Source organism: Varanus komodoensis, unplaced genomic scaffold, assembly GCF_004798865.1.
Source record: "Varanus komodoensis strain SLA01 unplaced genomic scaffold, ASM479886v1 scaffold1, whole genome shotgun sequence".
Classification (NCBI taxonomy): Eukaryota; Metazoa; Chordata; class Lepidosauria; order Squamata; family Varanidae; genus Varanus; species Varanus komodoensis.
This window is the reverse complement of record NW_025335268.1, coordinates 90,955,546-90,979,482: the sequence shown is the minus strand read 5'-3', so window position 1 is coordinate 90,979,482 and position 23,937 is coordinate 90,955,546. Positions and strand designations below refer to the sequence as shown.

At 39.9% G+C, this 23,937-nt stretch overlaps 1 protein-coding gene across 1 annotated transcript; it reads right to left on the bottom strand.

Annotated features, from left to right (window-relative positions):
* Positions 1-262: 262 nt before the first annotated feature.
* Positions 263-23,937, bottom strand: CUNH3orf70 (chromosome unknown C3orf70 homolog). Its single transcript, XM_044431220.1, has 2 exons — positions 23,730-23,937; positions 263-3,680 (listed from the first exon to the last, which is right to left on the bottom strand). Exons 1-2 carry the CDS (start codon positions 23,935-23,937, stop codon positions 3,124-3,126), a joined length of 765 nt encoding a protein of 254 aa, XP_044287155.1. The 3' UTR covers positions 263-3,123.

The window sequence follows — 23,937 nt, the reverse complement described above, 5'->3', positions numbered from 1 at the left end:
ATTGGTAATAGTCATTTTAAGCTAAAACATGCTGAAATGTTGGTCCCACCACAATTGCCCTTGGTCCCACCTAGCACTGGGAGCATCTTTAAAATGGAATTTGGTGCTCAAGCTGAAAGAGGCTCTGCATCCCTGCTTGTTGTGTGATTTTTGTTTTTCAGGTGATACTTACCATGTCCCATTCAACTGCACTTTCAACAGGCATATTAAAGCATCTTTACATCTGAAACAGAACATCAAATCATATTGTTCCCCAGCCAGAATGCAACATTCTTTAGTGGAGTGAGAGTGTGGAAAAGAAATCTTAGTCTGCATTAGTGCAAAATCAGTCTTCACATTTATTATTTTGTGAGAAGTTTACATGAAACAATTGGGTACTCTTGAGAGTACTCTGAAACACAGCATTATGTGCTAAATCATATAACCAGATCCTGCCATGGCCTACACCCAGGCAATCTCCTGGTAAGTCAGGCATTAGAGGACTTTGCTCATTGTGCTTACGACTTTCCAACAGAACAAGTTTAAAGAGATTAACATTAGATGCAACTATTGCTAATTAATAGTTTGATAAAGTGTATTCCATGTAAGTCTGTTCTGAATTATTCCTAGCTCATTCCTCAGTTCAGAATATATTTGTCTAATCTGAGACCTGGTTAGACTGTAGCCCAAATGTAATTTGTAGTATTTAATGTGGTTCCCTCTGCAATTGCCAGAGCCAGAAAACTTAGCTTCTTTTCACCAGAAGAGAGCCAACTGCATACTAATATAGCAAAACAGGGTATCTGTTAACAGCCCCCCCCCCCCCGGCAGTTTAAAATAGTTAAGGGTAATCGAATCTTATTTTATACATTGTCTTCCCACTATAAAAGCTATAACAATGCTTAACAGTACAGCACCTTAGGAGGAAAAAAAACCTTTAATAATCCCAAAATAACAAATTATATAATGAATTAGTGTTTCTGCTTAAAGATTAGCAAAATATTCTAATTCTCTGGAAATGCTAAGAAAGGATTTACTGGTTGTGATGCTCAGAACTTAGTTCCTTTGCTTTTGGCTAAGAAATACATTTTAATATAAGTCATCAGAATAAATATTTCATTTGTTGTCTCAGGGTATTATTTTATAGTTAAAGTACAGTATTAGTTTATATAGTAATTCATAACACACATTGTAATCTTTTAGAATACTTTCTAAAAGTATCTTTTAAAATACTTTTAAAAGTTGCCTATGTCAAAGTGTAGGTATAAAAATTAGTAATGTGTCAGGATAGGCTTTAAAGAGCAGTATTCAACAACACGGCATAAGATAATCTAGTACTGAGAGCTACAACTGTACATATTTATATGTTCTCATTCTTACTAAGACTTACAGAAAGTGAATTAACCAAAGTATTATAAAATAGGACTGAATTTATTACTAAGGAGCCCTATTACTAGGAGAATCGTTTAGTTAAAAAGGTGCATCATATGGAGTTGAAAGAAAGAGCTCAAAAAAACCCCACACACCAACAACAAATACTTGTGGTCACAGCATGTGGTTTGGGAAGGTCTCCTCATATCCACTAGCACATAACTGCTGAAGTGTCTTAAAATTTTCTGACTAAAATGCCCCCAACACCCCACCACTACTAGTCTTAGAGCTCAAAGGACCACCATGCTTGTTCTGTATCTGTTAATGAGCTACCGTTATTAAGGAGGATTGCAAGGATATAGCCAAATAAGGAAAGAGTTAGATCAATTAGGTACTGCTTTTTCATGTGGCCTTTAAAGTAAATCCAAATGCTCAAGCTGTTAGAATGACAGTGGCTTACATTTTAGCTAGCTGCATTTAGACTTTGTGGGCATGGGTATGGTCCACTTAAATAGATATTAATTTGAACACAATGCTAAACTTAAATCTTGAACTATCACCAAATGAGAATAATCAGAAATTCTTGGAGCAATGACTAGAACACAGCTATGGCACTCAGTTGCCTTGTTTTAGTACTGAACTGGTTCCTAATGTTCAGTCATTTTATGGTCAAATCATGCATCACCAGTTGACATATTTGTCAGTTCTGGTGTGCCTGGACTGAACAGATCCACAGCAGAAAGGGTCGTGTGAATTTGTTTGCCACAGAAGGTCTTAGCAAACTACCAATTGGCTGTGGTGACTTTGCTAAATGGCACATCACAGGTTTGTGGCAGCCGTTGGCTCTGAAGAGAAGGTATGAGCTTAGTTTGCTTAAACCTGGGTATATTCAACCCCTACCATGCAAAAACATCTGACTGGTTGAAAAATAAACCAGAATTTGTGTGCCTATGGAAGGAATGTGACAATCATTATGGATTAATTTCAGGTTAGCAGTTATTTTGTATATTCCATGCCTTTACAGCTAAATCCAGTTTGCCTTCAGTCTGAACACATGAAACAATTAAAACAGTATGGATCAGACTGAAGACTGATGCAGCTTGGTCAGCTGGCAGTGTAACAACTCTTGCTATCAAATCAGGAGTTGTTCTGGAAACAGGGTCCCAATTATCAAAGGTGTATTGTGCTTATTCTGGGAACCCCCTGAGTTACTCTGCAGCAGACAAAAATGGTTGATGTCTGCTAGTTATTTGAAAAGGGGTACACTGACAGCAATTTCTGATGAGAGAAGTGGCATCTGATCTCCCAGATGAAACAATAAAAATAAATTAAAAAGTCCTGTTCAAGAATTCAGCTCTCATCTTGCAAAACACCAATAGCTAACCTGCTATTGGTGTTCTCCAAGAGTGAAAGGCTTAATCCTTCTGTCGAAGGAGTAATTTGAAACCACCTTTTCTTTGGATTTAGTAAGAGGAGGTTCCAAGTTAACCTGATCTTTGCAAATTATCTGTCACTTAGTAAGATCAGGAACATAGTCTGTAACTAAAGATGTAAATCAGAGATACCTTTCAAACTAAGCACTGCACTCAGAAATGCATGGGTGCAATCAGTATCAAGCAACTAATTCACAGATGGCTAAATACTGTCAACTGCGTTCCTTGTGGAATATCAAGTGCACTGGGGTGTGGGGAGGACCCTTAAGAAAAAGCCAGTATAAATGCTAGAAAACCAGTATTGTTTTAAGTATGCCTAGCTTGCTCCCAGCTCAGCATTTCACACTGTGGTTTCTATCGTCTCAATCACTTCTAGTTCACATTGTGAGGGTGATAAGAGGGGGCACTCATCTGGTTCCCAGCTACTGTCTGGACTATAATCTTCTTCTGAACTTAGCTCTGCCCCTTCCTCTGTGTCCTCATCACATGACTCCATATAGTGAGCCCCAACAGCATTGATCCCAGAGTCCTCAGAGCTGGAAGGGGAAGAGCAATGATCTATTTTTGGTGTATTATTCTCTCTTAAAATTAAGGCATTGCGTGTGGGGACCTCCTGAGGCTTCACTTTGTGGGCGAGTGCAGGAGGTTGCCTCTGCACATAACACATCTTTCCATTGATGCATTTCACACGGTAATTGTCAATAAAGAGGTCCGAGATTGTGCAGAATCGTGGGGAGTCGGGGGGTAATGGTGGCTGGAAGACAGGTGCAAACTTCAAAAAGTGTTCCATGAGTGAGACAGAGATCTGAATGGTGTTTGTAGTTCCCCGAGGCCGAACAGGTATTTCAGTGCTTGGAAGCTGTTCTACTGGAGTCATAGGCTGATAAACATACTTGCCTGTGGAGGATATGAAAAGATGAATTAAAAACTATTATTTATTTGCTTATTTATTAGCTACCTTTCAAGATCATAGTCTTTCCAATATATCTTGCAGAGTAGAAACAAAATGTACTTAAAATTAAGCAACATTAAAAATAAGTCATTATAACTTATATTCCAATGAGGTACAATTTTAAAATAATATCTGCAACAAATAACATTACACTTTAAAACCAGGGGGAACAGATGAGTTTTTAAAACCCTCTTAAAAGCCAATATAAGGGGCTTGGTGGCTCAGCAGGTGAGACGCTGAGCTTGTTGACCAGAAGGTCAGCAGTTCGAATCCCTTGTGCTGCATAATGGATCAAGCACCCATTAGTTGCCCCAGCTTCTGCCAAACTAGCAGTTTGAAAGCATGCAAATACAAGTAGATAAATAGGTACCAACAAGATCAGAAAGCTTTATCAGGCCCTAAATCAGGGCCTACCAGGTAGACTTCCAGGAGAAATATGGTTTTCCATCTGTATCGGCTTTTAGGTAAAGATAAAGTTTTCCCCTGCACATGTGTGCTGGCAAACCAAGAAGCAATGCATCCAAAATTTATCTTAAAAGAAAGGCAGCTTCATATGGGTTTAGGCAGTTCAAATAACCGCATCCCAAACTATTCAAGGCTTTAACGGTAACAACCATCACTTTGAATTGGTTCCAGAAATGTACTGGCGACCAGTGCAGCTTGGTAGAAGATTGCTGTAATTTTTAATTGCTACATTAAATATATATCCTAGCTTTCTTCCTTTACAGGGAACCCAAAGCAACTTCCAAGGTTTTCCTCTCCATGTTATCAGATGATATCTGATGGCATGTTCTTACTGGTTACTCATTTCCCTACCATTTTTACATGAAACAACCTGTAAGTGTTATGTCCTAGGATCTCTCCTCTTTAAAAAGCCCTTTCCTTCACAATCCTAAATAAATTGACTTCTTTTTACCTACTACACAATCAAGTATTTTGGGAGGATATTGAAAATTTCTTTTTACCAGTATAGGATGACACAATTTGTGGCTGCAGCTGGTAATGGAGGAAATTTTAAAGCAGGAAATGAAAAATGCTGTGAATGCCACTGGCACTCTGATAATTCAGCTAAATAAGAAGAAAATAGGATTATGCTGGCTGTAAAATGAACTCTTATGCCATATTGAACAGGAAGCTGAAAGCACTGTGAAAGGAAAGCATATGGAAGGAAAAAGAGCAGAAAATCAACTTTGTTGCAATGAATGAGAAATCTATGGTCAATTCAAACACTGATGAAAGCCTTCTAAAATGCATCTTACTAGCAGTTTGTGAGCAGCTGTGTGACAAAAATGGTACCAACATAGAAGAGTACTACTGTGTTTTCTGCCACTGTGATAAACACACAAAGTGAACTTTTTATTGTTCTTGCCCACAACTAATCACATGTTTTTAGAGAACTGTTTCTACTCTGAGATGTTCAGAGAAAAAGCTGAATTCTTACATTGACAAAGATGTTATTACCTCTTTATCAGCTTTGTCTTTCTCCCCTTTTTGTACATCTACTTAGTGCCAGTTTCTGCCATCATCTTTCTGAAGACTCCCACTTTTTAGCTAGGGGCACATACTATTAACTAGTGAAAGTATGCATTAATTTATCATACCATTCTGAAGCCCAGTCTTTTAGCCCACGTTGATATGATAACAAACAATTATCTTCAGTGCTAGCCTTTGTAAGCTTTCATGGGTTAGCCATCCTTTTCCAAGTTGGTGCCGCCCTGATGTGTTGGATGACAATCTCTGGCATCCCCCAGTCCAACTCACCTAGCTTCACTCTGGGAGGCACCAGCTCTGGGGAAGGCTGAGTTAGTCACTGCAAGCAGTATGTAGTACACATTCAGGGAATACAACCATATTCCCTTTTTAATGGTAGCAGGTTCTAATCCAGAGGCAGTGATTACAGGTAGACTGTGTATCCTAGTGGGGATATAAGATTATAAGCATTTTTAAAATAAATGGAAGCAGTATAATCCTCATGCCTCTCTACTTACAGTGTTTTTCGGAGATCACATCTGGAATTGGAACTGGGCAGGAGAGCAGGCATTATTTGTTCATACAAGATATGAACAGCTTATTCAACTACCAATTCTTGTGATAGCAATGTCTAGATTCAGGCTGTTGTTGCTCTCCACCCCCAGTAAAAAATTCACTTCACTATGGACATGAAGGAAGCAAGTTTGTTTACTTCAGATTATTTCTGGACTGGATTTATTTCTGGTTACCCTCTCCTCTCTAAATGGTGTTTATTATTATATTTGTAGTCTTTCCTCCAAGAGCACATCCCCCCCATTTATTCTTAGAATAAACCTGTGAGTTATATTAGGCTGAGATATAGTGATAAAGTTCTGTTATAGCATTTGTCAGGCATGTGCCACTGTCTTTAGTCTTTACCCACTATCCTCCCCCATTTAGAATTAAAAAAGGCACTGCACAGCAGAGCAAGAATGGAAGAAGAGCTCAGTCTCATTGTACCACGGGAAACCAGGTTGTGCCTTTATAGGGAAGTATTTTGTTAGAGCTTAAAGATGGAGGTGAGGAATGAACTGGCCTCAGTGCCTTATCCCAGGCCAATTATCCTGTGCATGAAATTACCTGGACAGATGGAAGGCAAGTGATACTGACTTCTTTATATCTTTATACCTATATTCTATGCAGCCTCCAGTCAGCATAATCAGAGGCTGTTCTGTGACATCCAAACCTGGATACTATGGGTTAATTTTGGATTAAACAACCCAATTGTATTAACCAATGATTAGTTGGATGAGAGACTGCATAATCAAAATGGCATCAGCATGTACTGCAGCAGATTAACCTCTGATTTGTCACCACTGTAGCCAAACACACCCAGTGACCACCTAAGGTCACTCAGATGAGCTGTCATGGCTGAGTGGGGATTTGAACATCAGTATTTGTCCAGCAGTCTAACCCCAGACCACACTGACTTGGTTCCTACAACACAACAACAAGCATACTCAAGGTCAAGTGTGGGCTGCTTATGTGCAATCATGCTAACAAACAATAGCTTGTTCACCACGTATAACCAAAGAAGCGTATGCATGGTTTATTGTTGGGTTGTGAACTGTGGGTTGTTTGTTGTTAAAAAAAAAAACATGGTTAGCGTGGATGGGTTCACATGATACAATTAACTCATAGTTCAGCAACAACCTGTAGTTGAATGTCAAACCATACACCCCTCCAAGTATTGGTTGTTGTATTGTGTAAGCTCATCTACTGACTTGGTTTAGACAACCTAAGACCCTACTGCAGCGTATTAAGCAACATGGTCTGTTATTGTGATACACAAGGGTTCTTTAACCCTCATATAATCAAAGATACCTGATACCTAGGTTCACATAGCAAGATAAGCAGCAGCTGGACACTGAATATTCAGAATGGCAGCCAGAATGCTCCACAGCCCACTATGTCTGAAATAAGCACTGGTGGGCTGTCATGTGAACCAACCTGCTCTCCAAAAGTCACGACTGCAATTTTAGAAGTGTTTGGTCACTGGGCAGATCCTCACCCTGGGGTGGGTGAGGAGGTGCAGCCTGATAATATTTAGCCCAACAGAGGTGGGAATAAGATGGCGCCTCACAAGTAAGGTTATGGCAGTGATAGGAAACACTTTGAATTTCCTAATTCCAAATACTGAATATTGAAACCAAGACAAGGATACCAAATAGGCACCAGAAACATCTGACTGCTGGCAACCCTAACTCTAAGTCCAATATATGTTAAACATATCATGCTAGTATATAGCTATACATGTAACCTTCACCCTACCTTATTTAAGCAAATACTCTGGTGTACCACAGAGCACAGCAGAGTTAAACTATGAGCTTAAGTGTCATAGTGTATGGATTCTTCCAAATAGCTTTTAAGTATACTTTAATGGAAGCAAGTTTCATTGAAAACAGTTACTTTCAAGTAAGTTGATCTAGAAACCTAACAAAAGACTTCAAAGTAATGCCAACTCCTGTCATGTTGAAATTTATAGCACTATGAATCAAGATGTTTTGATCAGAGCCTACAGATAGGAAACACAAATTACATTCTTGACTCTGTTGCTGGCTCACATCACCACTCAAGGAAACTAACCCAACTGTGTCTCCAAATTCACCACCTGCAGAATACCAAATCTTTCTGTAAGAATTAGTACAACTCAAAACAAAGAATGTCACTCTGCAAAGCCTGCTGTCTACAAAGCCTACAGATAGTGGGATAGAAATGATAGTGTGCTGAGCAGTATCATATGACATTTTATAGTCATATAAAATAAATAAAATAATCTGCCTTAATATTGTGCCTTATGGTACATACTATTTGCCCAATATCATCATCCTTTAAGAAATAACTGTGTAAGTCCTAGCTTTCACATTGCCGTTAAAACCAAAATCACAAACTGAATTTTTCTTAGGTCAGAATGCACTAAACACAGTACAGATGAATTGGTGACAATGGGGATTGCAACATGAATTGTGAACTACCTAGGAATCCACTTTTGGTTGGTATAGAAAGTAAAGTAAAATATCCCAGGGGGGTTTATGAGAGGCAGCACTAAGAGGGCTAGTAAATGAGACATTCATACATATACCCCAGTCCAAAGTGCACGTGAGTGGCTGTGCACACACACAGAAATGGTTCCCATGCACTTAAATAAAAGATCAGACAAAACAGCAAGAAACATTTAAAAAGTAGGATGATATACCAGTATAAGCATGAAAAGCTTATCACCTCACATCTGACAATGGCGCAAGTACAAATGGAGCAGGTGCTGTGAGTTGCTCACTCTGCCTTGTAGCTGTGTTCCCACAGGTGGCTCTGCTTGGCCTCTAACCAGCTAAACACGGCAGAGATTGCCTCTTCAGTTGACTGGCTGACTTAGCCAGTGCTGTGCTCCTGGAGAGCCTTTCTCCTGTGGAATATGCCACCCCTCTTGCAGAGGGAAGGAGTCTTCTCCCATTGGCCAACTCAGCATAATACATGATGAGGCCCAGCTCCATTTCTGCGAGGCACATGTTGCAGGTATGTTCTAAACTAATGTCTCAGCAAAGTTGTTACTACTTTTCTGGTTGTTATGTGGTAGTTATATTCCGTATTTTTTCTTTTTATGAAGGACCCAAAGCAGCTTGCATAGTAATGGAGTGAATAAAGGCCAATGCAATGTTAGTGGGTGGCTCATCTGCCCAGGTGAGTGCCATTCAGCCTGTTCGGGATGGGACTATGCTCCCTGTAAAGCAGCCTTACCCAAACTTTTGCTGTTCATATGTTTTGGACAACAACTCCCAGTATTTGTGAATTCTGGTAATTTGGCAGGCCTTGACACAAGTGGAGCTCAAAATAGCTGAATGGCACCAGACTGGGGAAAGTTGCCCTAAAGGGTCAGATATGAAGGCTGTGGGGGTGCCCTTTCATCCATCTTTGTCACTAGACATCTAGGTTATTCCCAATAGCACACAGCACCTTTTTCCACCTTAGGCAGGTTAACCCTATCTGAAACAGCATAACCCAACCTGAAGAAGCTATAGCCCTGTTTCAATCATTTCTACCTCATTAATTGCCTATGTGGCTATTGATATGAATTGTACTTGGAACTGTGTTAGGTCTGCTTGCTTCAGTTAGCTTGAAACGAAGCTCCAAGTCTGTTGCTACCTAAAACACTGTTATCTGAGGCAACTGAAAGAGAAACCTTGATACTGCATACTTTTTCTACCTTCTCTCTATTTTCTCCTGGTCAGATGCTCCTATGTTTGTCTTTCAGGAGTTCTAAGCTAGGTCTGAATTTCTCTTTGATTTCTTGGATCTTCTGGAAGAGGTCTCTCATTTTTCCTCTTTCGTTTTTTTACTTCTATTTCTTTGCATTGGCCATTTTAATAATGGTTTTTATCTTTTTGTTGCTGAAAAATTGCATTCAGGATTCTGATCCTATTTCTGTCATCTTTTGCTTTTCTTCTCGCAGTTAACAATTTTCCTTAGCAATTCTAAGTGTTTCTTCTGTCATCCTTTTGGCTTTTCTTTCTTTTGCTTAAGAAATTGGCTTTTGCATTCTTCCCTAAGAATGTCACTGGTTTGAGTCCAGAGTTCTTCTGGCTTGTGGTCAAGGTACAGAAGTAACTCTAGAAACAATACGCATATGGCAGCAGCTTGTGAAACTATGTAAATACCACCACTATAAAGGCATTTTTTAACTTTACCACAATAGACAGATAATAAAATACTATAACTTTTGATAATCATAAAAGAATACATGGATAGATCTATGAAAATACAGCCAAATCAGTAAGCGAATGTAATTTGGAAAACATATACAGAAGATTTCAGTTTCCCTGTTTCATTTGAAACACACTTACCTTCCACAGGCTTCATGTAATTTGACATCAAAAATAAATTGTACCTGGATGTTTTTCACTGGATGACAACTACAAGATTGTCTGATACTTAGAAGGAACTGTAAGCATTAATGGCTTCACTAGAAGAACACATTTATTTCTAAGGAAAGTAATAGAGTGCTCCTTTCCAACACAAATACCAGCTCAACTTTCTTTCAAGAAAATGGATTTGCTCTTTTCTATTAGGAACAGGCAATTCAGTATCACCACTGTGGACCAACCATAAGTACTTACATGCATTCTGTGAAAGATCATAGTAACCTTCCAGGGAAAATGGGGCTAACTGTGATGAGAGTAAAAATGCATCACATTCCAGACTACCCTCCACCCACAATTTTTAACACTACCATAGCCAAACCATAACCAGTAATGGGATACTACAAATTATTCTTTGGTTCCAAAAAGATGTTCGAGCAATGTTAATCTGTTGTGCAATTAGCAACTGTATTGTAGCATACAAGCCTGATCCATAGTTAACACACAAACACAACCATGTGGCACAAGGGGGTGTGGGTGGACTGGGAGTAGTAGGGCTAAGGCCATGAAATACAAGAGTTAGTAGGGAGAAATTTTGGAGTGTTTACCTTTGCCTTCATAAATAGTTGAAGAGTGAAACCTTGGATTTGGGAATCCAAAGCATCCCATGGCCCTCTAAGACATTGCTTTGTTAATCTGTATTATCCAAGCATCAAACACCGTCCTTACCAATCACATCACTGTTTAAGAGAAAGACCATCTTTTTCATTGTTAAATTCTAATCCCTCACATTTATTTCTTATACATGAAAAAAGTTTCCATCAAAATGTACTCCGAAAAAGTCAATGGGTCAGTCAGGGTATTTTGCTAATTGAGCAGTCTGTATGCATCTCTGCCTCACAGCATCGAATTCTGTTGCTAATTTGGAGGTATCTAACCATGAAATAAGTAAAGGATTTGCTTAAACATTCTTCTGTTTTCTGCTTGCATCGGTCCCAGCATTCATTTACCTTTGAACCTGTTTAATGTTGCTCACATATGAAAAACTCTCTTTGAATTTATGGGTTTTTCTAAATTAACAACTTATTACCTTTGAGGTTCATGCTTTCCAAAAGGGATATTTAATAATGAAAACAACTACAAAGCAATACAAGCTACATTCCAATTTAGAAAATGCTTACAGAGAAGGCTCCAATGAAGAACTAACAAAATAACATAGGCAAACACTGGACATTAAAAAAAACCCAGATTCATGTGTATGACATTATATGAAATCCTAGGATGATGATGCTAACAATAATAACAATGTTAGTAATGTAATAAAAACTAAAAAAAGAGGAAAACTGAAGAAGGAAAAATGGATGGGGTCATTTTGATTTCTCTCTTTAATATAAGGTCTAATTTCTCCATAAACCAGAAATTCCACCCATATATTAGTAGATCTCTACATCTCTATGGTGTTCTCCCTTCAAAAATCAGTTTCAACATTTCTTCCAACTCATCTCTCAAGTAACAGGATGCATTTAGATTTACAGGCTGACACTGTCAACCATTTTGCAAGAAGAGCCCTTTGCATGAAACAATGATAGCATTCAGTAAGACCTAAAGAAATGGCATGTAGTGTAGTTTGGTGATAACATATAATTATCTGCAAGTTTTCCAAAAGAAAGCTAAAACCTTTATAACTGGCAATATTCTGACAAAGAGAAAAAGGGAATAGGTCTATAACACATGTACTGACTAAACTCCCAACTGGCTTACTATCAAATTTTATTATAGGATATAACTCAACAATTGCAAACTCTGTTGTTCAATGTACAGGGTCTATTTGCAAATACCAGCAGCAAATCATGAGCTGATTGATTTTAAAGGGCTCTCATTTGTATATGTTCCCAAATGCCTAGTTTTGGGAGCAAGTAGAAAAGTCAGATTTAGAAGAGCTGAGTAGGACTGACAAGAGCATTCATTCATAAAGTCATTTATTCATAAGGACATTCATTCATAGGATTTCCCTAAGTCACACATTAACTTCACAGCACATAAGATCAACAACAAAGAAAAGTCAAAACATCCTTAAGATGCTGGTGTCCCCCTCCCCATAAAAAGAGGATCTTGCTACAAATGGGGGACTTTCCGAACAGGGAAACCAAACTTGCATAAGCTCTGTACCCCTGGAAATTTTCGCCAATCAAACTGGTTTTAGAAAAGATTTTGAAAAGACCATATTTCTATGGAGAGGAAATCAGAGCACAGCTCAGTGGTAGAACAGGGGAAGGAACAGCAATGGTCATGGAATAAATGAAAGTGATATTCCAGTAGTTATAAGTTTGCCTTCAAACAGTAATAGAAATCTCTCACATACAGCTGATAGACTGTGGAGTCTCAGTGTAATGGGTGTTTTCACGTTAGACTAACCAACCCTGGCAATAATCCCATGGCATGCTGGTTGTTTCACGAACATACACTGAGACAACAGATGATTGGGCTCTCCCGGGAATGTTCCTCCCCTTGAGTCCAACAGCTGGTATCCCAGGGGTTTCTGCAAGAGGACCAAAATGTCTTCCCTCTGCCACTACATCTGCAGCTTTTTTCTCTTTAAACTTTTCCTGTTTTTTGGAGATCGCCTCTCATGATCTCCAATTTTATAGCCATTCAGAGCCCATCCTAAGTGCCCAAGTGGTACCTCGGAGGATCTGTCACTGGTTGACCCCCTTTTTAAAATGTACCCCAAAAGGTATTTTTCATAATTGTAAATTTTTAAAAAATAGTCGAGCACGCACAAGTGTGGAGGTGCATACTTGCACAAGTCTGAAAAAGGTAAGCCTCACCTAGGCATTCTCGGAGTGCAGCAGGTAGAAGTTTCCAATATTTTCCCCCCATACCCTAAGGGTCCGTCAGTGGCAACGGCATGGGTGAGTGCCAATAGGAGCAAGGGTAGGGCTTGTTTTTTTTTTTTAAGTCATTCTTGATTAGTGCATCACTTCCTGCTTGATTTTACCCATACAGCATCAGTCATCCAGTTTCAGACAACACAACAACCCATCAGGGGAAAACAAATCCTAAATTCTTAGAGTGGGTTGCCTTTTAACCACCCTATCAAGATACCCTTCCCAGGTTTGGACTACATGATATGCCATGGCAGTGGAGACTGAATCAGCAAACTAGCACCCATGGGCACTACAACCCACCATGGCTAATAAAACATGGTAGGCTTCAGTGATCGTGTGAACCAGTTTAGTAATAATCTCATTTATTTATCAACAGTGAGTGAAGTTTTCTGAAAGTCAAGAACTTCAAAACCAGTCCCAAGATTTCAAAGGAGCATGAGAAAAAGAGCATCTTTCCCTATAGCACTTCCTAGTCATAACTGCCATTTGTAATACATGAACTTGTATATTTGCTAGGGGTGATGCTAGATATCAAAAAGATCCAGAGCTCAGGTACTATAGGTCAAAAAATCGCACAAATTTGCATATGCTAATTTATGTGTGCAAATATGTACACGTGATTAGAAATAATTACTATTTTAATTTAATAGAAGGCAAGCTAATTAACATCTTGCTTGCTTTCAGGACAGAATGGTGTAATGTGCCAAACTGTGCCTGCTTATAACTTACCCTCCATGCGCCCACACTTTTCCTTGGTCTTTCAGGCCCATATCCAGATGAAGATGGAGTGCCTGGAAACAGCAAAGAGCTGTATGGCACGTTAAACATTTAACCATTAACTGCAAACTTAACAGGGTACATCAGCAAGGAAAACTGTGGCAATGTATTGTAGTTATCCATGTTCTTAGGCTGCAAACTTGCACAAATTACTAAAGAATAGCCCCCATGCTAATAAAGGTATTGCCCAACTGTGGCCTTTAAAAAAAATCCTCACAGATCAGCATGACTGCCTTTTGGCTGTTTGTTTTTAAATTATCAAAGATATCAATCCCTGGGTTTCACTGTAGATCCAAATACTGTTAATATCTTACAGCTCTGAGCACATTTACTAAGGAGTTAGACTCCAATCCTACACTTAGCTGGAAATAAATTCCATTAAACTCAGTGCAACCTATTTTGGAGTAAACATTTAACATCACACAGTAATTTTGATGTGATCTTGAACATGTTTTCCCATTCACAGATCTCTCTGTACCCCCATTTGTTTCCCTACCTCATGTAATTTCCTATACCATCTCAGCTACCATTTCTCTTCTCCCAGATCTCTATAACCATGTCCAGGGGTGGTCCCAAAAACATTTTGCTGCCTGAGGCAGAGCAGCAAATGGTACCTCCCCGCACCCAACCTCAGTCAAGATTCATAGTAATACTCAAAGCTCGTCAAACTGTTTTGGTCCCTGGGGCTGAAAAGCATCCTTCCCTTCCCTGAATGAATGAAGTTTGCTTTTTCTTGATGTCCCAAATCAACTATCTGAGGAAGCTCCAAAGTCCCTGTGTTTGTGGCTTTTAAGGGACCCTGTTTTCAGAAAGATTCAAAGGAGGGACAGTAGGAGAGAAGGCACATGTGGGCAAAATTAAACTAAGCGGGATGAAATGCAACAGAAATAATCAGAACTGCTATGCCTTTATTTCAGCAAGTACATTTTTTCTCCAGTTACATGAAAAGCAACATCTTTCAGAATAGCGGTGTATATGCTTCTGTTCATGAAAACGTATTACAACACAGTAAATTCGTGAATCTTTAAGGCATTTTTGCTTACATACACAAAACAGCAAGTAGTGTCCCACATCTGTTACCTTTCTCTCGCCTAGGGCAAAGCCCTGATGCAAAGGAGATCATGTACTTAATAGAATCTAGCCACATGTTTCATGCAAAATATAGGTGCAGTCCTACTTTCTGAATGACTGTAGATCCAAGCAACTATCAATCAAGCCAGAAGGCCAGGCCATACGTTTGCTCATTATCTTGCTTCAAATTTGGAGACTGCTGCTCATTCAAATCTTCTTCTGTTTCCCCAAAGCCTAGGTCAGCTTTGAGGAACCAACAGATACGGGAAGCTTCTCAGATTTAATTTGGCATGTGAGCATCTAATGTGCCTGCTGTACCACTTGTCACGAGCTTGCTACCTATAACGGTCCAGGCCACAATCACAATTGCCCAGCAGTATTGTGCTACGCAAGTCTCTGCAGAGTCAGGCATTCCATGAATGCTAAGGAACAGTGGCAATATTGGACTCTGAATCTAATGAACATATTAAGCAGAGTGAAATAGAAAAGGTAGCACTCTTCCCTCTAATTTAAAAGGCTGGTGTCCTCATGTCGTATCTCCATTAATGGAGTGAGTTCTACTAACGTCTCCTAGTAACTGTACTGAGTCCATAGAAAAGAAGTAGCCTTTATTAATGCAGATGATGGCAACTGAGGCAGCTATCAAGATCTATGGCACTGTTCAAGAGATTCAGGGTCCATATCTTAGGTGAGCCACCTGCCAACACCACCCATGGATGGCAGGGTGGTGGAACAGGTTGCCTCTCAAACACTTTGGAATTTCAAATGAAATCCAGGGCTCCAATCCTAGTGGGCTGTCCACTAACGCTCCCTCTGACTTGTCTGCTTTTGAGAAAGTTATGGATCTTTATTCATTTAAGAAGGCATAAAAACTAATCCAAGTTTAGATTTTAGAGATGATGAGGTGTGAAACTGTTTGATAATAATCCATACCTTTTTGTTTATTCACATGCTTCCGTTTCATATTTTATGACCTAGTTATCCACTTCCCTTCCACAACTGATTTAAATATGAATTTAAATGAATTCAAATATGACCTCAGTCTGTTTAGATTATCACAAGAGGCAACTGGTTTACAAAATTTTGTGCACCTATCTCAAGAGACACTATCTGATATGTTGAAAGAGTCTTCTATAAAATCTGGAAACATATTCAAGGAGTGGAATGTGAAATCAGGAAAAAATCAAGATACAAACAAAACACCAATTTTTAACATTGAGGTCAATTAATCACTGGAAAGGATTAAGAAGAAAAGCAGGTGGTACATTATACTGTCGGCTGAACAAAGTATAACTGTAATTCATCTGCAAATGATTTAGACTGGTTAGTAGCAATAAATTTCCTCAAGTGGTCCCTGTTGACCTTAAAATATATACACTCTAAGACAGCCCAGGAAATCTCAAGGACATCATCCACTGAACAACTTGACAAATACAGATCACTTGCTTGGAATCACAGCTATGCCTTCATTCCTTAACACATCCCTATCAGTTAAGGTAGTATCTCCATAAAGTTAGAAAATCATGACTTTTTGATGCTCATGCAACTTATGCCTTTGAAGATGTGAGAAAGGCAAAGAACTTGATTCTTCTACCTTATTTTCTCACAAAATTATTATTTATTAGATGTGGCAGCATTTATTAAATTTCTGTATTGCCCAATAGCCAAAGCTCCATGGGAGGTTCACAGAACTTAAACCCACAAAATCCAAAAACATAATATACATTCATTTCTGATTTGAAAGAAAACCCCCAATGAGATAGAAATCCAGTCATATTGTCATAATTAGAGGCATGTTCTTTCACTGACTTTCCCAAGGTCATCCAGTACCAGTAGGTCATTATCAGATGATATTTCAAAAAGCTATTTCAAGGGATCTATCATGTGTGATGTTGCATCCTGCTGTTTTGCATTTACAAAGAAGTCCCTTAATTGAAAAAAAGGGGAAAAACCATTACAGAGCTGTAAAGCAAAAATCAATGCACTGTGCAAAATTAATCCTTCTGTTGGAGATATGAAGAGAAAGTTTGATTTTAATCCTTGATATTTCTCATCTGTCCCTGCTTGCCTTTTGCATCTACCCAGGCCTTATTTTTCCTCATTGCAAACACAAAAGAAACAGTTGTCAGCTGTGGAACAGATATTTGCAGGGCCAGTTGAAATTAAGATTAACTATGATAGTTATTACATCCAGTTTGCCTCCCATATGTTCTTATGATAGGTTGCTTATCATAGCTTGGTGGTATGATATGGTTATTACAACAAATGCTTCAATTTTTATATGAGAACTGGTTGTGTGGACTGGTGTTCAAGTGACTAGAAGTAAATCAAGAACATTACTAAGAATGTTACATTACAAAATTGACATGTATATTGCTGGATGCAACTAATTGTAGTTTCTTAACAAAAATATACTACTGAATAACTCCTTTTAAATCTCCAGAAACTAAATATATGCTGAATTGGCGACAGCTTACCTTGCCTCTGGATGAAGCTTGGACCTCATTGAGGGGGAAACAACCTAAATTGTTCACTTGCTCCTGACAGCCCATGCATTAAGCAACCCATATGTGATCATTACATGCAAGCCAGGTCCTTGATTTGGGCTTTGGGGGTGCTCAAGAGAAAGAAGTTTCTAGAGCTGGAATAACATTTGAGAATACCTCTCTATGCATCCTTCTTTAAAACTGTTGGCATCATTTGAAACTTAGACCCAGAGAGAGATTTGCAAGTAGTGGGGGTGTCCTAAACAGGCAGAGCCACATTCTAGAGTAAGCTACATAACTGGGTATCCAGATATGACCTGAAGTCTGAACCAAAGCAAAACATCATTTTATATGTCGTCTTATATATTAGCTAGTGTAGCGTAAGAGAGCAGTGAGGATCTTAGGGTCACAGTGGGACAGGGCAGCGGATTCAGCCTAAGGCAACCTTCTCTACCAAGCACCTTTCAAAGATGGGAGACTACAGCTCTCCTTATCTTCAGGTGGCATGACCAAGTCATAAATCCCACCCTGAACTTGTATGCAAAGGACTAAACAGAGGCAACTGAAATGCTTTAGTACTGTGTCATTGCAAGCTCTGAAACTAATGGTATTTTAATGATATGGCATGTTTGAAGGCATTGCTGCATTTAAGCAGTCCTCAGAGGACTCCTTGTGTAGTGCCTCTCTCCTAAAGTACAATAGCAGCACAAGTATTCTCATTTCTCTTGTCATGGCACAGGACTCATGACTCCCTGTACACACAATATAAAAGAATACAATTTTTGTTTCATTTCAGAAATTTGCAGGCTGCCTCAGACAAACTACTCTGTGTACACACCCCTCCTTTCATGCATCATAAACCCAAAAGTTCCACTGGAACATTAAGAGCTTGCCAAAGTGTGGTGGTACTCAACCCATAACCACATGGGAATGCAGATCCTGGGCACAGCTTTAGATATACCATCACTACCACCACACCTAGAATTAAGCTCTGCTTCCTCATCCAAATCTACAGCATCTTTTCCAACCATCACTTTCAATGGCTGGTGCCGTTAAAGAATGAGCATTTCAGGACCTGGAAGTGAAAATCTACTAGCCTCCTGGGTGGAACTCCAGACACCATGCACACCACAGCTGAAACAGAGCTCTGCTCTTTGCCTACCCCAGGTTCACACACTCTGCAGGACCTTTTTGAACAAACAGGGACACCCTGGACAAAGCATTGCCCTTTAGTGAGCATGTTGGGTTGGCTATGGTGTGAAATGGGTTTTTTGATTTTGACCCATTGTTAAATAGATTTTATATGTGTTATTTATACCACATTTTAACTTCTCAGTATCTTAACATTACTATGCAGGTGCAATGGGCTAGATCTAGGTTTAGGCATATGCAGCTGAGCTGCCCTCTTCTTCCCACAGCAGCAATATCATCACCCTCTGAAAATAATGACTGAAAAGGCTGCAGGGCCTGGAAAAATGCAAGGGGAATGGGGATCCCCAACATTGGATGGGGACAATTTCTGTGGGCTATGGTGAGACACATACCCCTTCCTCTAACTCCACATCAGTCAAACGAGAAGTGAAGGCTGTCTACTTTAGCTATCTGTATCAAAGAAGAATACATTTGTAAGAACTCCTTACAAATAAATCAATGACAAGAAAGATCAGGATGCTAGAGATACCAGTGGACAAATAATTTGTTTGGGGCTACTTCCTAGATCATTTGCTCTCATAAAGTAGATCTAAGTAAATAAATTCTAATGGCTTAAGCAAGAACCCATATCTGTCCTATGCCTAGGAAATTAATTACTAAAAAGCAGCTACTCTAAGCAGATGAAAGCTTTCTGCCCAACCTCATGAATCACTTATGCTGCAATCCTACACACACTTGAAAATAAGTACCACTGAATTCAATTTGTTTACTGAGTAGAGATGCACAGAATTGCACTGTTAGTCTGGATCATTCACCAATCCCTTTTCTATTGGACTCTGTGACCTTATAGGCCCCTTCCAACTCTACTATACTATTCCCAATGAAATACAGTTTTAATCATTCTCACTGTGGAAATAGGTCCTGAGTGATTCACTATTTTAAAATACAAAAAATTTGAGAGGTTCTGCAATAATATGTTATGAAAATGCTCCCAAGGCAACTATCACGTGGAGGTAAAGAGGACAAATATAGTTGATTATATACATCATCTTGCTTAGACATAATCTGGGTGGCTGACATGAGTAATACCAACCAGGTTGCAGACACATTAGAGGCCACAAGTTCAGCTGCAACTGGCATGCTGCTTGCTATGACAAATGCAGGGAAACACTGTATTACATCCTAAAAATTAGAGTCTGCTGAAGCTGCAAGGTACAACTTGTGTCACATACTAAAAATTGCTCTTATTTTCCAAAACACCATCCTGCACCAGTCACATGAACCAAAGATGGCAAGTTAATTGTAATCAACAGATTCTCTCTCTCTCTTTCAGTACGTGCGTGCACGTACTGAAATCTACAACAACTGGAAGTTACAATTTATATTTAGCTAAAAATATCTTTAATTACGTAATATTCCTGAAGGGAAACTTTAGATACCCTGTTTCTGTGCTAAATTAATAAGAAGCACTTATAATTGTTTACATCTGTTTTTCTTGCAGAAAAGAAAGATTTGGAAATCAGGGGCAGACTTTAAACAGAAAATATTCATATAAAAAGTCAAAAAGGGAAAAAGAAATTTAAAAGGACCGTTACCACCAAGGGAACGTTCTCTAGTGTAATCATGATCTGCCAATTTTAACTGAGGAACTAGTTAACTGGGCAAGCAGGTCCCATGTTCTCACATTTCTTGTTGCTTTCCTTTTGCCTAATACACACGGCTGTGCCATAACCCTTGCCCCTTAACCATGGATTGATGCAAAATATGCCACCTCATTCTGGGATTCCAAAAATGGGATTTAACATCTTACACAATCAGTAGCAAGACTGTCTCTACCTCTGGAAAAGGCCTTCAGCCGCCTGATGTGTCTAGCCACCATTTGTGACCTTATTAATAACCATGATATTTAGATCCTCAAAATTATTTGTTCCTGTTTGCCACTTCACCCACACTTCTGTTTCTCCGTTAACACAGAAGTCACTGATTTAGCATTAATAGATCAGGCACATTCCACAAATGTGAGGTATCCTGCTTGGAACACTGAAACCTGACTTCAACTGAGTCAAATGATCAGTTCATCTACTTGGTTATCCATAATTCAGAGTGTTTTCCCTTCCCTTCCCTTTGAGATAGCAGAGATTGAACCTGGAGACTTTTGCATGCCAAGTGTGCGCTTCACCACTAAGTTACAGCCCTTCCCTTTTATAAGGTTATATCCCCCTTGTAGCATCTTCAATTTGTACCAGCTCCATAATTTCCCATGTCCAGGACTGGTGCAGTTTCCCACAGGGACAGAGCTGATAACCAACACAGCCTGTCATAATTTATTGCCAACAGCAGCTTTATCCTGGGGCAAACAAGCATCAGGGAAGTGTTCGGTAAAAAAAAATCTGGATGTTAGGAGATGTGATTGCATTTAATCCAGTTCATCTGTGTTTTGAGGGTTATCTGGTGTGGTCTACTCCATTATCCACTCATTAATGGATTCGGATTACTCCCAAAGCATATATGCACACACAATTTATGGAATGTTCATTGGGGAAGGAACATTTTCAGTATTTTTCTTTGCTCACCACAAAAGCTATAAGCAGAGTACACAAAATAATTGTAATCTATAGAGGCTGAAGATAGTTCAGGAATGTATAAATTGTCAGGTTTTATTTTTAAAAGGCATATAGTGTATTTTACAGTTATGTTCCTAACTTTATACAATAAAATTGTGTTCAGTTCCAAAAACTTTTAAAAAATGGTCCACAAGTCTTGAAAAGCTGGTCCATTGTAGATACTACGGGTCAGATTCACATAAATACAGTGTCACTTAATCCATTCACATGCCTTCATTATCCCTAATTGGGGCCTCCACAGCTGTTTGTTGGGGGGGGTAGTTACACAAACACACACACACACAAGACAGACACAGACATGCTTTTAACATAATGTTCAATTTTGTACTCATTAGAGTAACCTGCTCTATTTCCATAACCAAAACCCAAATTTAATTCTGATACAACTTCTGCTGCATTTCCTTTACCTCAATTCATGAGAAATATTACGTGAAAAGGCCAACTCATGATTAGAAAAAGGAAGCATAATACCAAACTGTTAACTAACAGGAGCTCTAAGCTCTGTCACACATAGGAGAATTTATATTGAATGCCTTCACAAAATCTTGGTCCTACAGAAACACTATACTTAATTCAAGGGATGCTTCTGATCATGCTGCTGTAGAAGTGGAAGAATAAACTCAGCCACTTGATTAAGAGTACTAATGCAGCCACTTCAAATAGGCTTCAGTGTGTTTTATGAACAGGAAACCAAGAACATTATCAGAGCACCTAGTGAACACTGATGTGTATGACATCATTAGGGCTTTACTGGAACAGTGTTCCACTCAGCAACAGCCTAATTCTGGAGAAGAAAATACAAAAACGAAGTATAGATTAAGAATGCCAGGCAACTGAATACACATGGCAAGGTAAGGGGAATTGTAGTTCATCTTAATCATGCCCATAGTCCCTGCAGAATTTTAGTTTTAGTACCATTGCTAGCATGTTGATGCATTGCTAAGTAGCTAAGATAATATATCGACAAAAAAACAAGCAACAAAAACCCTGACAACTTGAAAAGGTGAGATCACCCAAACAAATGAAAATATAGATGAGGGCAGGGAGCATAAACCTCTGAGCGACAGCTTCACCATTTGGGGGTGGGAGGAGGCAATTTTCAAAAGGACCTTCTAAGTTACAGATGAAATACAGTTCAAAAACACAAAGTAAAAATTATAACAACCTATCTCCCTAATACGTTAATTTCCTGAAGTCACAAGAACTGGGACATGAGCCTAGCATGTGATGAGTGAGGAAAAACCCCATGGTGTGCTGAAATGGTAAAATGATTTTTTTCTGCTGTAACAAGCCCCATGTATCTGTCTCCCAGTTTTCCATTTCTAGTCTATATAATGGAATGATCATTGCAAGCAGCTGTCATTTGTTTGGTGACTAGATATTACTGAGTTTCATTGCAATAAAAACTGTAGATGTAGGGATAACGACTATAATTTAAATGTTATAATCTGTGTTTTCTTCGGCATGGCCTGCCTCCCATTCTGGGTGGCTTTAATCTATAAGGGAATACCAACCAATTAGGAGTTTTTAGCATAGAAGTGAAGAAACAAAATCTTAAACCTTTCTAGGGAAAGAATACATTTACACAAAGCCATTCAGTACATCTTGAGAGCTTTCTTTTGGCACAGATTACATTTCAGGTTGCCAGGGAAGATCCTTGAACAGCTTGGAAACACAGCGACACACAGAAATTACTAGCTTTATTAATTGTGGCTCCAGTCTATGAGATTTAATAACAGAGTGCTAGTACACAAACCACAGATGGTATTTTGCAGGCCATTCCTGAGTATAACCTAACAGATCACATTAATTACTATTATTTACTTTTGTGTCAGATCTTACACATCACAACAGTCTTGGTATAAGGAATCCAATGAGGAAAAGACCTAGACATTTTGCTGCCCATCCCACTGAATGATGGGTCTGAATATCTGCACTTACACAAGGAACCTACAACTCCAGTGGTTCTAATTGATAGAAAAGGAGAGGGAGCTCCTTACAGCAAGGAAACAAGGTGGAATTATTTGGGGATGCCCTTCACCCCTCCACCCAAGTTCCAGGGAATGCAGGGAGGAAGGTTGTTCTGCCAACGTTTTCACAGAGAAGTCTGTTTGTGCCCCTCTGCTCCCGCGAGTCTAACGGTGAACAGCCAGCCCATCCCATTTCTTGGTTTGTCCTCGTCTCCCCGGGAGAATAGATAAATCCATCTAGCTTTCCGGGAGCCGTGAAATCAGTCACTATCGATCACGCCGTCAAATCTTTCCTCTGGGTGCCAGAACCACCGAGGCGAGGGCAAAGAAGACGGGTAAGCGCCTGCCAGCTCCCAAAGAGGCAGAGCCTGGAGCCGATCCCAGGGATGCGAGCAGGGTGTTCCCCTCCGAGATGCTCGCTGCCTCCGCCGCTCTCGTCGCCAGCAACCCAGCCCCAAAAGCCCGGCGCAAATCACCAGTCCCCGCCTGCTCGCTCGCTACCTTGCTAGAAATCTGCAGCGCCCAGACGGGGGGCTCTGACCGCCTGCAGCAGGCGCGCAACCCTCCAGTCGCCAGCAGCTTGCAGGGGCTCGTCCAGCTGCCCCTGTGACCCGCCTGGCTCCCGTCCCGTCCCAGCCCAGCCCCCGAGTCCCCCAGTACTCACAGTGGCACCAACCCAGGTGGCAGCACCAGTGCAGGCGGAAGCAGCGGCCGTGGCTGTGAGTGGTGCACAGCGACAGCCCGTCGCAAGGCTGGAAGTCGGGTCTCCCGGCGCAGCTGCGGGCCAGCGCCTGAGCTTCGTCCAGTTTCTCGCTCTTCCCGGCCAAGAGAGAAGCGGCAGCGGCGGTGGCCGCCGCCCCAACGCCGCTCAT